General features: G+C 40.3%; 1 protein-coding gene across 2 annotated transcripts; it reads right to left on the bottom strand.

The window, feature by feature from the left end:
* Positions 1 to 3,207: 3,207 nt before the first annotated feature.
* Positions 3,208 to 13,495, bottom strand: LOC107078935 (cytochrome P450 2K1-like). 2 transcript variants are annotated; one of them, XM_069180779.1, is made up of 9 exons: positions 13,155 to 13,495; positions 11,372 to 11,534; positions 11,041 to 11,190; positions 10,139 to 10,299; positions 9,013 to 9,186; positions 7,387 to 7,528; positions 6,240 to 6,424; positions 5,774 to 5,915; positions 3,208 to 3,773 (listed from the first exon to the last, which is right to left on the bottom strand). In XM_069180779.1, the coding sequence occupies exons 1-9, from the start codon at positions 13,350 to 13,352 to the stop codon at positions 3,586 to 3,588; spliced, it is 1,503 nt and encodes a 500-aa protein (XP_069036880.1). In that variant the 5' UTR covers positions 13,353 to 13,495; the 3' UTR covers positions 3,208 to 3,585. The 2 variants fall into 2 exon arrangements, with proteins under 2 accessions (XP_069036880.1, XP_069036881.1); XM_069180780.1 differs by lacking the exon at positions 11,372 to 11,534 and having other exon boundaries at positions 13,155 to 13,242.
* Positions 13,496 to 16,581: the final 3,086 nt, after the last annotated feature.

Genomic DNA, 16,581 nt, shown 5'->3' with positions numbered 1-16,581 from the left:
CTTGGACCACACCTCGGGCAGAGGGGGAGTTGCATTAAAGGAAAAAATGAAGCGAGAGGGCCCGGATACCTGGTTTACTGGTTACAAAACAGTGAAGCTTGTTAACAACTCTGCAGAGTTTGGGACCAGACTCATCATTCCAGTATTTTATGATGTCAGTCACAGATACGGTGCAGTGCCACTTCCTTATCTCCGAAATGGGCTGTTGAGCCTCTGGAATCAAGTGTGCCCTTGGAGTTACAGTTTGTGTTGTCTTGCTGATGCTGTGTTTTTGGGTAGTGATGAATGCTTAGATTTTTAGAAAATAAAAAGGGCACCTAAACGATGCTAGTGTCTGTTGCTGGTCTGTGTCTGCACTGGTGTTTCTGGGAGATGAACAAAACCTGTGGGTTTGCCAGTCCTAGCACCCCCTATACAGTAATTGTTAGGTGGAGCAGTCGTGGAAGAATAGTCCTTGTTTTAGGGGGTCACGTATATGTGAGGAAATTTTCAGCTGCTATAGCATCCTATTTGTGATTACCATAATAAATGCAAAAAATGTATGCACAAGATAAAAAAGCACAAAGGGAGTGATGATTTTGGCTCCACCTCCTTAGCCAAGGTTAACACTGTAAAATGAGAAACCTCTCTCGTGTGAAATGTAAACTAAGCCGGTCGAGTCTGTAGAAATCTCTGTGCCTTTTCATTAGACGTTCAAATTTAATTTATCAAATCATGTTTGTAAACACATTTGTACACTACACATATCCTTCGATTGATGATCATTACTTGAAATCAATCTGTAAGGTTGAAAAATCCTAAACCAAAAATGAAATTCACTTCACAAGAAAAAACTTCATGTTGCTCCCTGAGGTGTAGAAAATCACCAGTTACTTATTCTTACTCTGTATTGTCAATGAACACTATTGCTTGTTTCTGAAAACTACTCTTTTTACCAAAGGCCAGTAGTTAACAGACATTTAAATATGTAAAAATCAGTGCTGAGGCACTGATGAACTGAGAATTTCAACCTTTATGTCTAGTCTCCTTCTGCTGTTGTAATTGATATGAAATTTACCTGCAATCGCTGTCTACATACATGATTCCCTTTACATAGTATACAGTTTGATTCATAACCATAAATGGTTCATGTTTTCTAGATTCTGCACAATGCAAGGTTAATCAGCTTTCTAGACACAGCTTTGCTGATGTCCAGTGTCCGTATATACAGAAAATCACATCGGTGATCAAAAGGATGGATATTCCCAGAAAGCCACATAAACATGCTCTCTAGGACCTTTTTTCAGCTGCACTGTTCTGTAGGATATCGTATTGGACACTGTTGGTTAGGAACAGAATAGTTCAGGTATAAATGGCAACGAGAGCAATAGGAACTTAAATAACTGAGAAAACCTGTTCAGCAATCACCAACTCAATGACGGCTGGAATCCTTTGATTAGATAAAACCACCAGCCTCTCAAACTCAACCAGAACTCAGGGGGAGGAGATCCACTGAGCCTGATCATGTGATAAGCCCTATTCTGCATAGCCTGGTAGACTGGATCAGCATAATCAAACCTGTCTCCATACACTATGGAGGATATAATGTTGGAAACAGCACAGTCTACAGGTTCCTTGGTGTCAAATGGTTTTCCTGCCAAAGAAAAGAATAGATCATCAATCTAGATTAACTCCTGCAGTTGTGTCTCTTTATACCACCACCATTTAAACCATCACAGTTTCACCTCTCGTACCCCATTTCCCCAGTATTGGAGCCCTAGAGCCCAATTCCACTTCTCCCTTCCTGACTCTGTCCCTGATTACCGTCACTGTCGAGGCCTGTTCACAGCTCAGGGGCTCCTGGAGGGAGGAATGTCTCAGCCCTCCATTATACTATACTGGAAATAAATAGTTTGTAATAAAACCATGAAATGAAACATTGAAAAGAAAGGAAAAATCATTTACTGTACCCAAAACAGGACTTTGTCTACAGACCCTAACAGAGACAGTCTTAAAAAAAAATTGACATTAAAATTAAACATTGACAAGAAAACAGCACTGTAGTCATTACCGTTTGCAAAGAGCAAGAAAAGATTTTGAAAAGCATTTGAGAGAAAACCAAAACTTCTGGAAACAACAAAACAGTAGGCCCCTGGGTTCAATTCTAATCTTGGGACACAGTCAGCATGGAGTCTGTGTTCGTGTGAGTGTCTTCCAGGTACTCGTTCCTTCCACGGTCCATGTTTGCTTGGCTTCTGGAAAAATTGGTGCCCGTGAGAGTGTGTGTACGTGTGTGTGTGAGACCTGTGATGGACCGGCATCCCATTCAGGGTGTAGCCCACCTTACACCCATTGCTTGTCAAGAGGTTCCAGCTCCCCCATGGCCCTGCATTTGGATGAAGCAGTTCAAAAACAGACAGATGACAAACAGCATAAAGGACAATAAAAAAGAATAATAGGAAAAAAGGATAATGATGCTTTGGTGTTAGTGCACTTAGATATCTTTAGAGAAAAAGGCCTCTAATCTCTTGAAGGGCTCTGAAATACTTTCTAATGTCATTATTATTGAACAGTGTTAGAAGCCTAGAGATGGCACACTCAAGAAGGGTAATATGGCATCACTGTGTGTGCAGCACAAAAATATTGTATCTACTAAGTAAGCCCCCCCTATGCCAGGGAACCAGATACCCCTGCCTCATCTCCCCTCCCTGCAAACTCTTACAGTCCCCTAAACATCGACTTCCTGAACACAACATGGGACACAAGTGTGCATGACAAGCAAATGTCTTAGGTGTAATTGAAAAACACACAGTAAGTGGACTTTCCCTACAATCTATTGCTTGCTTGATCATGTTTCAAGATAAACCAGGTCTTAGTTTAACCGTGTTGTTAAATACGAACGGGAAGGATATTTTTCTTTTAGCAGTGCTTGAGTGCCTTTGGTGGAAGTAAAGGAAACACTTACTGTTCCGGTTAATCACACTAACATGCATAGTTCAAACATATTTGGTATTTTTACATTTTTCTTTCTTCCTCAAAATGTTGTGGTTTCAGCCTTACCTGCAAAGCTTAACATTTTAGCACATTACATAGTATAAATATTTCCGGGGCTTTTCACTACAGTACTGAAAACACACCAATCAGGAAGCTACTGCACCATCAACTGGCACACTTGAGTAATTCCCCGATGCATCTGAACTGTTAATCGCTTCATTAAATATTTGGATAAACTTTTTAATGCTTTTAATTATTCGCAGCACAGCAGAAATGGATATTTAAAGATTTTCAAGTTATAGAAAAAAACTTTTTGAAGATTAGTCACATTAAAGTAAAGCAAACTTTTAAAAACAGAAAGGAAAATAAATAATGCTTGTACAATGATTACCGTGTATCTTACAGAACAGCTACTTCGATCTCAACCTTAAGTGAAACAATGTACGTCACATAACGATTGGACTGATATGAACTGCTCAGTGTTTATTAACAGACTGTTCATCCTCCTGCTATATGATCTTCACAGCAGGAAAGTAGGGATTGAGTAGGGGAAGTTAGACCAACAGACAGTCCTGGACATGAAGTAAGTGGTGATGACTTTCTTGTGGATTACTACCCCTGTCTCAGGGCACACAGCTGGTGAGGCTGTGGGCTCAGAGTAAAGCCCACAGCAGGAGTGAGGTCCAGTTCAGACTCCTGCACTCCTGGAGGGGGAGAGAAGGTGAACTTCTGCAACAGCGAGGTGAAGAACAGGAACAGCTCCATCCTGGCCAGGCTCTCTCCGAGACAAGCCCTGTGTCCTGGGACAGCAAACAACACAGATTAGTCCTCCTCCTCCTCATGGTCTGTGTACACAGAATACAGTGAATTATAAAAAGAACAGGAAATTATCCTGAATGGGACTGCAAAATATCCTTTGTTTTTGGAAAGCATAAAGTGTTAGAATACATCCTCTTCTATTTTGTAGAACTACACAAATAAAGTGAATAAAACATTGGGGCAGTGTGCAATGGCTTGAGATGCCATTCTGATGGCAGTGCATGGACAGCAAATGCAAATGGTTTGTAAATAGACTTAATGCAACTTTCAAGCCTTACATTGGCCATCTTGTAATACACTAAAGGGGTGACCAAAATCAGAACCCAAAAGCCCAAAAGTACTAGAGCATCCCTTTATTGAAACATCGCTTAAATTGACCAGGGATTGCAATCCAGAGTCTGTAGTGAAAAGTTGGGCGCAAAGCTGTCCTGAAGTGGAATTCAGTCCAAACGGGGTACTTGTTAGCATATACGAATGCTGAAAATAAGGACCCTGTACCGGGCTCAACTAGGCTTATTTCCCCAATAGGAAACCCAAATAGAAAAGGCTACAAAAGAAGAAACAAGTCCCAATATCCGAAAACCAAAGGGCAGGCGATAGTCAAAACCGGGAGGAGACAAAACAGCGAGGTAACCAATCCCAAAACGCAAAGGCAGAGACGTGGTCAGAATCGAGCGAGAGTCAGGAAGTAAGGAAGAGAACAGGCTATTGAAGGAGAGAGCGCTCCAGGGAAAAGCTGAAATAGCGAGGAAAGGCATAGGGAAAGAGGAGGGTTAAAGTAGTGACGGGAGAGAAAGGCGATAGGAAGACTGTTTGAGTGGGCGCGCGTGGGAATGCGACGGCGCTGGTGAGCGCGTGTGGAACGCGCGACGGTGCTCACACCTGGAAAGTGGGTCGCAATTATCGAGCTGTGGCTTTGGATGTTGAAAAAACTGACATGGACAGTAGGAGAACATGCAGTCCCCTCACAGTCTAGAGTTGAATCTAGGACTCAAGAGATGTGTGCCCCATGTATGTCGTTATACCTCATTTACAATCAACTCCAATCAATAATGTATAAAAGAGCAAATCCATTCCCATTTATTAATATATAATTCATGAACATTTTCTAGTTTAAAAATGTCAGATTGCACTGCTGTCCACATGACTACATAACTAGCACCTGTTAGGTTTGCTTGTTGGCCGGAGCCGTCCTGCGCAGACACACTTTATCAGATCACAGACTGCAGTTGCTTATAATTAACTTGTAAGTGGTTAGAAAGTAAGCCAACTGAATCATAGCGAACTAAGTCAAACAGGGTGACTATGGAATCCAGGACAAAAAAAAACATTTAACATATGTCATATCTTTATCGAATAAATGGTTTAAACAATCAAGGTCATTGATGGAAAAAGTATGCGAACCCTTATATTTACTAACTAGTGGCTATAACCTCAGCCAAATGCTTTCTGTAGCTACTGATCAGACCTGCGCAGTGGTTAGGAGGTATCCCTCTATACAAAAGTGCTCCAGTTCACATATATTTTTGGGATGTCTTGAATGGCCTGCTTCAGATCTCACCACAGCATTTCAATGGGACTGAGGCTAGGACTCTGACGTGGCCATTCTAAAATACAGAATTTCTTCTGTTCGAGCCACTTTGTTGTGGATTTACTCCTGTGTTTTGGATCAATGTCACGTTACATGACCCAACCTCTTCTGAGTTTTAGATCACAGACAGACACCCTGACATTCTGCTGTAGAATTTCCTGATAATAATAAGATAATTCCAAAGGGTCTGTTGAATCCTGCACTGCAGTATTAGTTGTCTCTATTTTTAGGCTGTATTGCCCATCCACCACGTTACTTCAAAAAATGTCATATCTGCTATTTAAATGTTCAGAACATATTTTTTTAGCCTCTAAAATTTATTCCTATTAAATGCAAAATGAGATACAAACAGTGACTTTTGCAAATGAGCTGCACACTGTGGTCCTGTACCTGCAGAAAACGCCATGAAGGCGTCCTTCTTCACAAACTGGCCCTCAGGGTCCAGGAAGTGAGCAGGGTTGAACTGATGAGGCGTTTCCCACTGGGTCTCATCCTGGAGCACTGAGGTCAGCAAAGGAAAGACAGGGGTCCCCTGAAGTGAGCCAATCACAAGCAGAAGTAAGACTCTCATTCATTCATTCAGACCAAGGATTCTCATTTCCAGTCCAGGAACAACACTGGATCTGCTGGTTTTCACTCCACTAAAATTCACTACAACTTTAAGAATCATTTTCAATAACATACTTCTAGTTCACATCTTCTCCAGCAAATATGGCAATTTCAAGTTCTAAAATCATACAAGAAAATATTATTTTGTATTCTTCCTAGATCCTTTATTCTGATTATCCTGGAGTCTGAACCATCTGACCCAACACACACCTGATCAGCAGTATGAGACAGAGTGACGTCTACATGCCTTTTTGATGAAGTAGCCCTGGAAGTGAACATCTGCCGCTGTCATGTGAGGAAGGTTCAGTGGAATGATATTTGCCAGGCGCTGGATTTCATGTATCACAGCATCGGTGTAGGGCATGCTTCTCCGATGTTCAGCCCTCGGCTGCTTTGTGCCGACGACCTTCTCAATTTCCTCCTGAACCTTTTCTGTTTGCAAAACAGAGAAAAAAAACTGTGAAATGTGAACCAGAAATCACGATGGGAGACTGCATTAAATGCATTTCAAACAAAGAAGGACGTGAAAGGATTGTGGGAGTGTGGCACAAGCTACCCAATCATGTGGTTGTAGTGGTTGAAACAGTCATGTTCTGTATGTGGAAATGTGGTTGCAGGGACATCTTGTCCTGTTCACCACCATTATGAACACCCACCCTGTGGTCTGGGGAAGAAAGGACTGAGGCTCTACAGCTGTCTTCAGTCACTGGCTAGTATTTAATTTAATAAAGTAATGGAGGCTATCCATGATTAGAACTGGAGATCCATTTCCACACTCTGTTTATTTAATCTAATATCTAGAAAGTTATTCAAATTTTGGGAGGGCTAAAGGACAATTCATACATTTTCTAGATGATTTTCTAGATGAAGATAAATGATATTTGATCAGTCAATTGTATGTGCAGAACAGTGGCTGGCGAAGCTGTCACAGTAATACCAGACAGTGAAAGTCCACATGTGATGTTAGTAGTGCAATGGTTAGCACTACTGCTCAAAGCTCCTAGGTTTGACTTCAGGCCTGGGGACCTGCATGTAATAAGACCACATGAGTTTTCACCAGGTGCTGTGGAGTCGTCCCAAAGACAAAAGGTCAGGTCTAATTAAAAACCACTTTTGGGGGCGAGAGAGGTTTCGGGGTGACTTAATATGTGAGGTTTTGAATCTTGAACCTCAGTTATTTCCCTTCAGTATTATCCAACAGTCTAGAAGCTGGAACAGAGAGCTCCACACTTGTAATATTTTCTTTATATTACATAAACATTGGTACTGCTTACAAATTAACATGCCCTCCATAAGACCTCAGTGGCTATGCCTTATGTGCACATCTAAAACTGCACCACAGGAGATTCCTTGTATTCCAGAGTGTTGAGAGAGTCAGCAGGGGGGGCTCTTACTTTGGATGTGGGGATATTTAGCCATCAGCAGCAGCCCCCAGTGGAGTGTTGCACCTGTTGTGTCAGTCCCAGCAGCAAACAAGCTTGAAACTGTGCTTATAAGATTATCCTCATAGAAATGGGAATCCTTCTGTCCTGAAACCTGAATAAATTTGAAAAGAAGAAAACCTTTTCAATTTGCAGTTTGCAATTCTTCTATCTGCAATTTGTTTCTAAACATGTTTAAATGGTAAATTCATACATATTACGGTACCCTAAAACGTGTTTGAACAATGAAATGTAAAATTGAACAGGAAAAATACATGAACCACTTTTAAACCTTTTACCTCCAGTATGTGGAGTCTGTAGCCAAAATGAATACAAAAGACCAATCGGAAGTATAGGAAAGAAACTGGGGAAAACAGTTTAAACAATTTGGAATAATGAGGAAGAATATCAATAATCAATAAGCCAAGATCAAGTTGAACAATAACAAATATCTGCAGCTGTTAGCAGAGAAAGTATTAGAGTTGTCTAGGAAACCTCTAAAACAACTGTTAGGGGCATAACCAGCAACCTCCAGACTGCAGATGTGAACTGTGTGAGTTGTGGCACAAAAGGTCTAAAAGCTCAGCTGAAAGAATAAATGTCCTATCTGCATCAAAAAAGCCAGAGTGGATTTTTTTTCAGAAGTTCAAGGATCGTCTGAGAGAGTTATCCATAAACAAAACTTTATGGATAGAAGAGATTAAGTTAAATCATTACTGAATTTTTTTTGGGGGGATTCCAGTACGTACAGTACAGAAAACACTCAGACGTCTGGATATACCAGTCACCTTAACAGCTGTTACTTGCATCCTGGGGGATTTATCTAATTTCAAAGTACCAGTTCAGTATAAAAACGTATTTTGCCTCTTTGTATGGTCATTACAAAAAAACAGAAATGGGTGGTTAATACAGGGGCCTACCACATGGGATGGGTTAATGAAGTTGTAGTACAAATTCAATATGAAAAGATTACATATACTGTAGACTGGAAGGTAAAATAAATACATTTTAACAGGTATGGGGCCCTGTAAAGACCTATCTCAATTGCACCAAGATAGAAAGTTGAAAATATTGAGAGTTGTGTAACACAGATAGAGTGGATGGAAAAAAATATGTTTATTAAGGAAAGGAAGGAAGAGAGAGACGCACAGTATAAAGGGAATGCAAAGAAGGGAAAAACATCTATTGAATAATAAACATTTCCTCCAAAGTTGGGGGGCTGAGCAGAGGAAGAAAAATAACAAAATCAACAGCACCAGCCAGCACCCAGGGTGCTTCAAGGGTCACAGTGTCACTGAGAACCCAGAGCCCTGGCAAAACTAATCCCATCCTGCCTCAGGGGGGCTCCAAACGTTGTGTGCCCCTGCTTGGGGAATCTCAGTCACAGTCGGCTAGTGACATGAACTCGAACCCGCAATCACAGACTTGAGGCTGCGTTATGGAGAGCAGCCTTTACCAGTTGAGTCACCCAGGAGGGCCCTTTCAATTCTTAATACAACTAGAAAAACAATTTTTTTATTTAAATGCTCCTTTCAGGGAAAACCCCAAACTTCCCTTCCTAACCAGTCGCTGTTAAGACTGTAAGGAATCTCACTGTACCTCCTGCTGCTTGATCAAGAACGCGTCCACAAGCCCCCTCTTATCATGCTCCTGTAAGGTCTGCTGCAGCTGCCCCACGAGTCGTTTTATACTGGCAATGTTCTCTCCAACGCTCTTCAGGAGGTTCTTCCTAGCTTTCAAGAAACGCCCCAGGGAAGGGAAGATGTTGTAGAGCTACAGAGAAAAAGAAAATATGATGTCTCTGACATTGACACTCCTGGAGCATTTCAAAATCGGGCAGGTCTTATTTGTTATTTCAAAAACGTTTATTTTATGGATCCAATCGCTAATCTTTAGATTTGGTCAGGGTGCCAGAGTGACTCTCCCTACTCTCCCTATGAATAACACTGTTTGAAGACCACCAGTAGCCCGGACCCTGGTTTACTGTCTCATCTGAAGGCTGAAACTCCTACAGCACAGTGTCTCCGGTCACCTGGAGATGATACTGAAGCCCTCAGCTCAATTAATTACCTGCAATCAAACAGGCTCGATGGTCTGAATGTACATGGAGAGCAGGGTGGGCCCAATCCCTGGATGGGACACCAATCCACTGCAGGGTCCACACAGACAACAAAATTGACACCTGTTAACCTAGCCAGTACGTATTAGGGAGGCAACTGAGGGGAAATGGATCCGAATTAAACGCCACTGAATCTCAGGGAGATCATGCAAACCACACAGTAGGTCCCCCTGTTGAGAATCAAACCAAACCTTCAGTTGTGAGGCAGCAGCACTGACTAATGTGCCTCCAGGTGATTCAGACAAGAACACTGGTTTGGGATTTCTGTGTGAAAGAAAAGAGCACCACCCCCTGGTCCAATTCAAGTACATTTTTTAATTTTCTACTTTTCTATTAATGAAAATATAACGTTTTCTAATAATTTGTAATTAAATTGTTAAATACTGTACATGATATACAATAATTTAGCTTTAAAAACCCATGTTAGTCATGTTATTCTCGACTCATAGGTCATTGTGAATATAAAATATGAAACAACTAAATAAATTGCATGTGTATCTTGGATAATATTGAAATTAATGGTAATTTGCTTTCTTGTACTTGTTGTGTTTAATTTTGTTTTGTTTACAAAGTTTCTGTTTTTTATTTTTACAAACAAAATGTTACCTGTACAGCAGGAAATCCACTGAGCTTGACAATGTGATTAAATCTATTCACCATAGCCCGGAAAACTGGATCACCATAATCAAACCTGTTTCCATACATTATGGAGGATATTACATTAGAAACAGCACAAATTACAGGTTCTTTGGTGTCAAATGGTTTACCTGCCAAAGAAAATAATAGATCATCAATCTAGATTAACTCCTGCAGTTGTGTCTCTCTATATCACCACCCCTGTGTGCTCCCAGTTTCACCTCTCGAACCCCAGTTCACCAGTGCTCACTAGAGCCCAATGTCTCAGCCCTCCATTATACTAAACTGGAATGAAATCGTTTGTAATAAAACCATGAAATGAGACATTCAAAAGAAAAAAAAAAACATTATGCTTTTAGTCATATGGATTTGCAAAGGGTGAGAGAGGGGTCTGAAAAGAATTTGAGAGAAAAAACTGCTGGAAAACACCCTTACAAATATTTAATAGTTTAAATTTCTTTCTCCTGTTCCTTCAGCTACTGCTACAGCCTTTCCAGTTCTAGGCTGATTTTAAAGTCTTTCATTCCGCTTGTAAATCTGTATCATGGTCTTGCTTCTCTACAGCGGTAAGATTTACTGTACCTGCCTCATTTGTCCCCGAACACTCCATCAATCTACACAAATACAGAACAGACTATTTGAGGAGTCTCTCAAAGGTCACTGGCACCTGGACACTATCTCAGGTTACCCTTTATCAAAACGTCATTTAGACCAGTAGAATGACATTTCATAACACAGCAGTGTTTTGGACCTTAAAAACTGACCAAGGTACACGTGAGCAGGTGTATCGTATTTTCAAAAATTAAAGTTTAAAAGCACATGTGATTTTAAATAAAAAACAATGACATAAAATTAACTTTTAATCCTTCTACCTCCATGTGCTTCAAACACCTCAGTGAGGTACTGGATTTCCTCGATGATCTTTTCCTCACTCCCTTTCCTTCCCATTCCAAAGTCCCGCAGATTAGACAGAGCAAACCTCCTCATCTCCTTCCACGAGTCCCCGTTTGCAAAGAGGATACCTGCATTCGAGCCCAACACAAATTGGAAGGATCACATTGGGCACAAAAACACCTCGAATTGTCTCATTGTGTTTGTGGCACTATGTCTGTACTCTATATTTTCTTTATAATAAAGAGCAGTAAACTTGAATTTGTATTTGTATTAACAAGTCATCCTATGCTTCAGCAGAAACATTTTTACCGTGTCCTTGACTGATATCGTGAAATATCGGTGTGATGAGTCTGCTCCCAAACTCCTCAGGGTAGTCAACAAGCGCCTCCTTCACTGTCTTGTAACCAGCCAGGACCACTACTCTCATGGGGCCAAGGTGAACAGTGAAGACACTGCCATATATCTTAGACAACTGGCGCACAGAGAGACAGAGAATTGCACAGCAACATAAACATTTTAACTATGACCAATAATGTGCCATGTGAAAATTGTGAAATTCATTTCATTAAACAAAATAATTAATGAATGAACAATTACATTTAAAAACTGCCTTTTTAAAGTTCTTCTTTCCACATGAGACGTGAACAGTAACTACAGTCACAGAAGTTGTGCCGAAATGAGAAACATACAGCTTCAACATAGAGACTCAAGCCTCTAAAACAGGGACAGTAATCTTAGACACTTTCGGTGAAAGTCTTCTCTCCAGCTAACACTGAATTTAGATGTGATATACAGCATTTGGGTTAATTCAGAAACTGAATTTAGTTAATTTAGTCAATTTAGTTATTTATTGGCATATTCAATCTCATGTGGCGTCGTGGAATAGAGATGCTGAAATTGGTTTTGAAGTCGATGCACTTGTAACAAGTAACAGGTGGATGAGATTAAGATTAAAAACATACCCGCAAAGGCAGAATTTAGGGATGATGATGGATTTGCCAAGCAAAAACATGATTTTGTTGTTGGTTCCAAAACAGTACGAAAAGATGTCTTGAGAATAATGATCTAGGATGCTATTTATTATTATTTTACCTCTTTACATAGGCATCAAAATTTCTAATTTATTGTTCTTACCAGTAGTGAAGGTGTCAGTAATAGTAAGAATGTATTCCAAAATAACAGTTTTGTTTGCTTTGCACCTTAAAAAGTCTGGTATTTCGAAAGTTTTGCACCTGTGCTACTGACATAAAGCTGACTGGAAGATTGCTTTCTGTGTTACCATCAGAATTCAGATCACACACATACCGACATTTTTCACTTGCTGTTGAGTTTTCTTGCTGTTGTTGGCCTGATGTCAGAATTAGATAAACGTTTCCCTTTCTGAAACATAATACCTGTTAGTTGGCAGCGGCCGTCCTGAGAAAACACACTTTTTCTCAGAACATAGACTTGCGTTTCTTATGATTAACTTGCAAGTAGTTAAAAGGTAAGTCAGCCGAATCCATCCACCCATCCGTTTTCCAACTGACTTATCCAATGCAAGGTCACTGGGAACCAGAGTCTATCACAGCAACCAACAGACACAGGACAAGATATTGTGCACCTGGACAAGACAGCAGTCCATCGCAGGGCACACAGACACAGGAACAAACACTCACACTACTTTCCATTTTCCCAGAAGCCAATTAACCTGCCTTAATTTCCATGAACTGTGGGACAAAACCAAAGCTCCCAAAGCAAACTCACGTGAACACAGGGAGAACATACAAACTCCACACAGACAGCACCCCAGGAATTTAACCCACGGTCTGATTGCTGCAAGGCAACAGTGCTATCCACTGCGCCACTCTGCTGCCTGTCAGCTGAAGCATAATTTAATACGTCAGATAAGGTGACTACAAAGTCCAGGACAAAACATGACATATATTTATCAGAGTGTAAACACAATCGTATGGTGATCTCACAGACATGTACAGGGTAAAAACACATTCACCCCTGCTTTCTGAATATGATCAAAAATACTGGGGGTGCTTGAGCTCTCAAAACAGCTGTGATCTGGTGTCTATGATGTCTTAATATTATTTCATCTTACCTCCACAAGAGACAGATCCAGCCTCTTCAGATCCAGTGAGAGCAGGTTTCCTAGGAGCGGCAGGGCTGGGGGTCCTGGAGGTGTCTTGACAGACTCAGGGGTCGACACCATGAAAATATAAAGCACAGAAATCACTATCACAGCAGCCAGGAGCAGCGTCACACACGAGACATGCAGAAAACCTTCTTGGAAAAACATTTTTAATAGTCCCTGAAAAGCTTATTTCAAAGGGTTTTCAGAAAAGCGAGCTGATTGCAGTCTTCTGCTTGTCCTGTTTTTACTGTCCTTTTCCACTTAAAACTGCCAGAGTTAAAGGCCATTATATTTACAGACAGTGCCTCGGTATCACACCTACCAGACCAGTATTACTGGAACATACTGTAGGAGTTACAGTTTCACTAGAGACCATCAGGTGATCAAGGCAACTGCTCAACAGGCAATACTGAGGAGGTATCCCCGAGGTTCACAAAACCAGCAGCTGCTTATTTTTACTCAAACAGAGCACTGAATCATGGAAGAAAGAACACCAGTGCTCGTCTATTTAAACAAATTGACTATTTAAATAATTCAAAGAACACAGACACACCGATTAATCAAGAAGCAGGTCAGACTACAAAACTGGAAAAATGTCATATTGTTTATGACTTTGACTGCAAAGTAAAAAGTCAAAAACCAAATGTTAGAAACATTGAAGGATAGATGCATTCTCCATTGAATTTATTTTTAGTATGTTTCAATTTTAGTAAGTTTCAATACATTTGTTTTTCACTGGACATTTGGTAAATCCTAAATATCCTTTTTCAAATTAAAAAAAAAGATTTTTAGGCAGTCTTCAGTTTGAGTGGTTTTACCCAAAGGACCACAATGTTGGCCTACAAACATGTTCAAGAGTTTTAAGACTTTTAAACTTGACTGAATACTGAAGGTCAGGTTTTCTAGATTCTGTACAATAAAAGGTTTTCTAGAAGCAGATCTGCTGATGTCCAGTGTCCCTTTATACACAGAAAATCACACTGGTGATCAAATGGATGGATATTCCCAGAGAGCCACATAAACATGCTCTCTAGGACCTTTTTCAGCTGCACTGTCCTGTTGGATATCGTATTGGACACTGTTTCTAAGTGACAGTTTAGTTCGGGTACAAATGGCAATGAAAGCAATAGCAAGTTCAATAACTGAGAAACTCTGCAGAAAATCAACAATCTGTAACTCAATGAAGGCTGGAATCCTCTGATTAGAGGACACCACCAGCCTCTCAAACTCAACCAGAACTCAGGGGGAGGGTTCTATCCACTCAGTATAATAAGACAAGACCAGCAACAAGGAGAGGAGAGGCTCATCTTTCAGCAGACTGAGTGGATCAGCCCTTCACAGGCAAGACTAGACAAGATAGAGGGATTCCGCGAGGAGCATGCACTCATGAGTTTTTTAGAATGATGCATTTTTGCAAATAAAAAGGCAATGCATACAAATTTCATAAAATACTATAGAATATCTAACAGCTTGTGCCATTAAGACTGATAGAGATCTAGATTACTAGGGATGGTACAGTTCACAGAAGTTGACAGATGTAGTTGCACTTAAACTATGATAATTTACATTTATAAATTAAGAGATGGGTTAGTAGTAGTTAGTGCTTAGTAGTAGCTGGTCACTCCACAGAGTTAGAAATTTAGTTTTAGATCTACATAAATTAAATGAGTAAAGAGAAGAAAATCAGAATCCGTGTGTCTTGAGCACAGGCTTCACTTAACCTCACAAGCCTGTTGGTTTAACAAAGAGTCTCATAGAACTTCTGCCAGAATAGCTACTCCCTTAACCCTCTCTCAGAGCACACAGCTGGTGAGGCTGTGGGTTCATAGTGAGGCCCAAAACAGGAGTGAGGTCCAGTTCAGACTCCTGCACTCCTGGAGGGGGAGAGAAGGTGAACTTCTGCAACAGCGAGGTGAAGAACAGGAACAGCTCCATCCTGGCCAGGCTCTCTCCAAGACAAGCCCTGCGTCCTGGGACAGCAAACACCACAGGTTAGGTTACTCCTTTTCATGGACTGTGAGTGTCTGTGCTGAATCCTGCACTGTCATCATACTCGCAATGTTCCTCATGAGCATCCTTCTAGATTTCAGTAAAACCCCAGTGAGAGGGAAGACATTGTAGATCTGTGTGGAAAAGAAGAAACAGAATATTTTTTTATTATATGAAGATATAAGTATATGAAGATAAGTATGTTACAACTTTTGTTCCTTTACATTAGGACAACACAAGACACAGCTCTTCCAATGTATTCATACATTAATTCATTACTTTATTATCATCACTATCAAAACACTATCAGAAGTGTTTCCATGTAAAGTAAATATTGCCTAAATAAAATAAAACTGCTTTTTGCACAGGACTAGTTAACTAGTTGTTTAGTTGTAGGACTAGTTGTTTTGATCTTCATTTTCAGTTCATTACTCACTTATTACAGGAAGAATTAAACTGTGGAATTACTTTTCATCTTGCTAGAACATGCTAACATTTAACAGAAACATTAAACTTGCTGCTTATTACAAAAGATTGAAAAGGGATTATATAGTTTTATTGTAAAACTATTTTTTGCAAAAACGATACCTATATTCGAGCCAAACACAAATGGGAAGAGTCAGACTGATGACGAGATCTATAAATGAGTGATAACACTGAGTATTGTCTCTACAGTGGACATTCTATCCAAAAAGACCTGAAAGAGGGAGTTAAACAAAGCAAAAGGTAACACTTAAACTTGAAAAATTGCAAATAAAAGTTTAGAGAGAATAAAAATGTGTATTTGGGGCACTATGACTATACAGAACTTTAGATTGTATTTAAAATGAAGTACAGCATACTTAAATTAAAGTTTATAGAGACTGCAAAACATGTATTTGGGGCACTATGAATATACTTTGGATTTTATTAAAAATAAAGTACAGTAAGCTTAAATTTGTATTTGAATTCCAAACAAATTATCCTGTGCTTCAGGAGAAACAGTTTTACTGTGTCCGTGACTGGTATCATGAAATATCGGTGTGATGAGCCTGTTCCCAAACTCCTCAGGGTAGTCAACAAGCGCCTCCTTCACTGTCTTGTTACCAGCCAGGACCACTACTCTCAGGGGGCCGAGGTGCACAGTGAAGACACTGCCATACGTCTTAGACAACTGGGGCACAGAGAGACAGAGAATTGCACAGCAACATTCAGCAGTTTAACTACAATCAATAATGTACACAGTAGCAAATTTATTCATATTTATTAACATACAATTCATCAAAAATGTGTAGTTAAAAAATTCAGGTGTGTTGCACTCCACTCCACATGACTGCAGTCAACTTTATTGAAAAGCAGTCGGGCCTCTTGGGAGCAGCTTGGTCCAGGCCTGGGAGACTGGGACTCCTGACAGGCAGCCGGAAAC

This window comes from Lepisosteus oculatus, chromosome 19 (assembly GCF_040954835.1).
Source record: "Lepisosteus oculatus isolate fLepOcu1 chromosome 19, fLepOcu1.hap2, whole genome shotgun sequence".
Classification (NCBI taxonomy): Eukaryota; Metazoa; Chordata; class Actinopteri; order Semionotiformes; family Lepisosteidae; genus Lepisosteus; species Lepisosteus oculatus.
The sequence above is the reverse complement of the archived record's forward strand: the minus strand, read 5'-3'. Positions and strand labels throughout refer to the sequence as shown.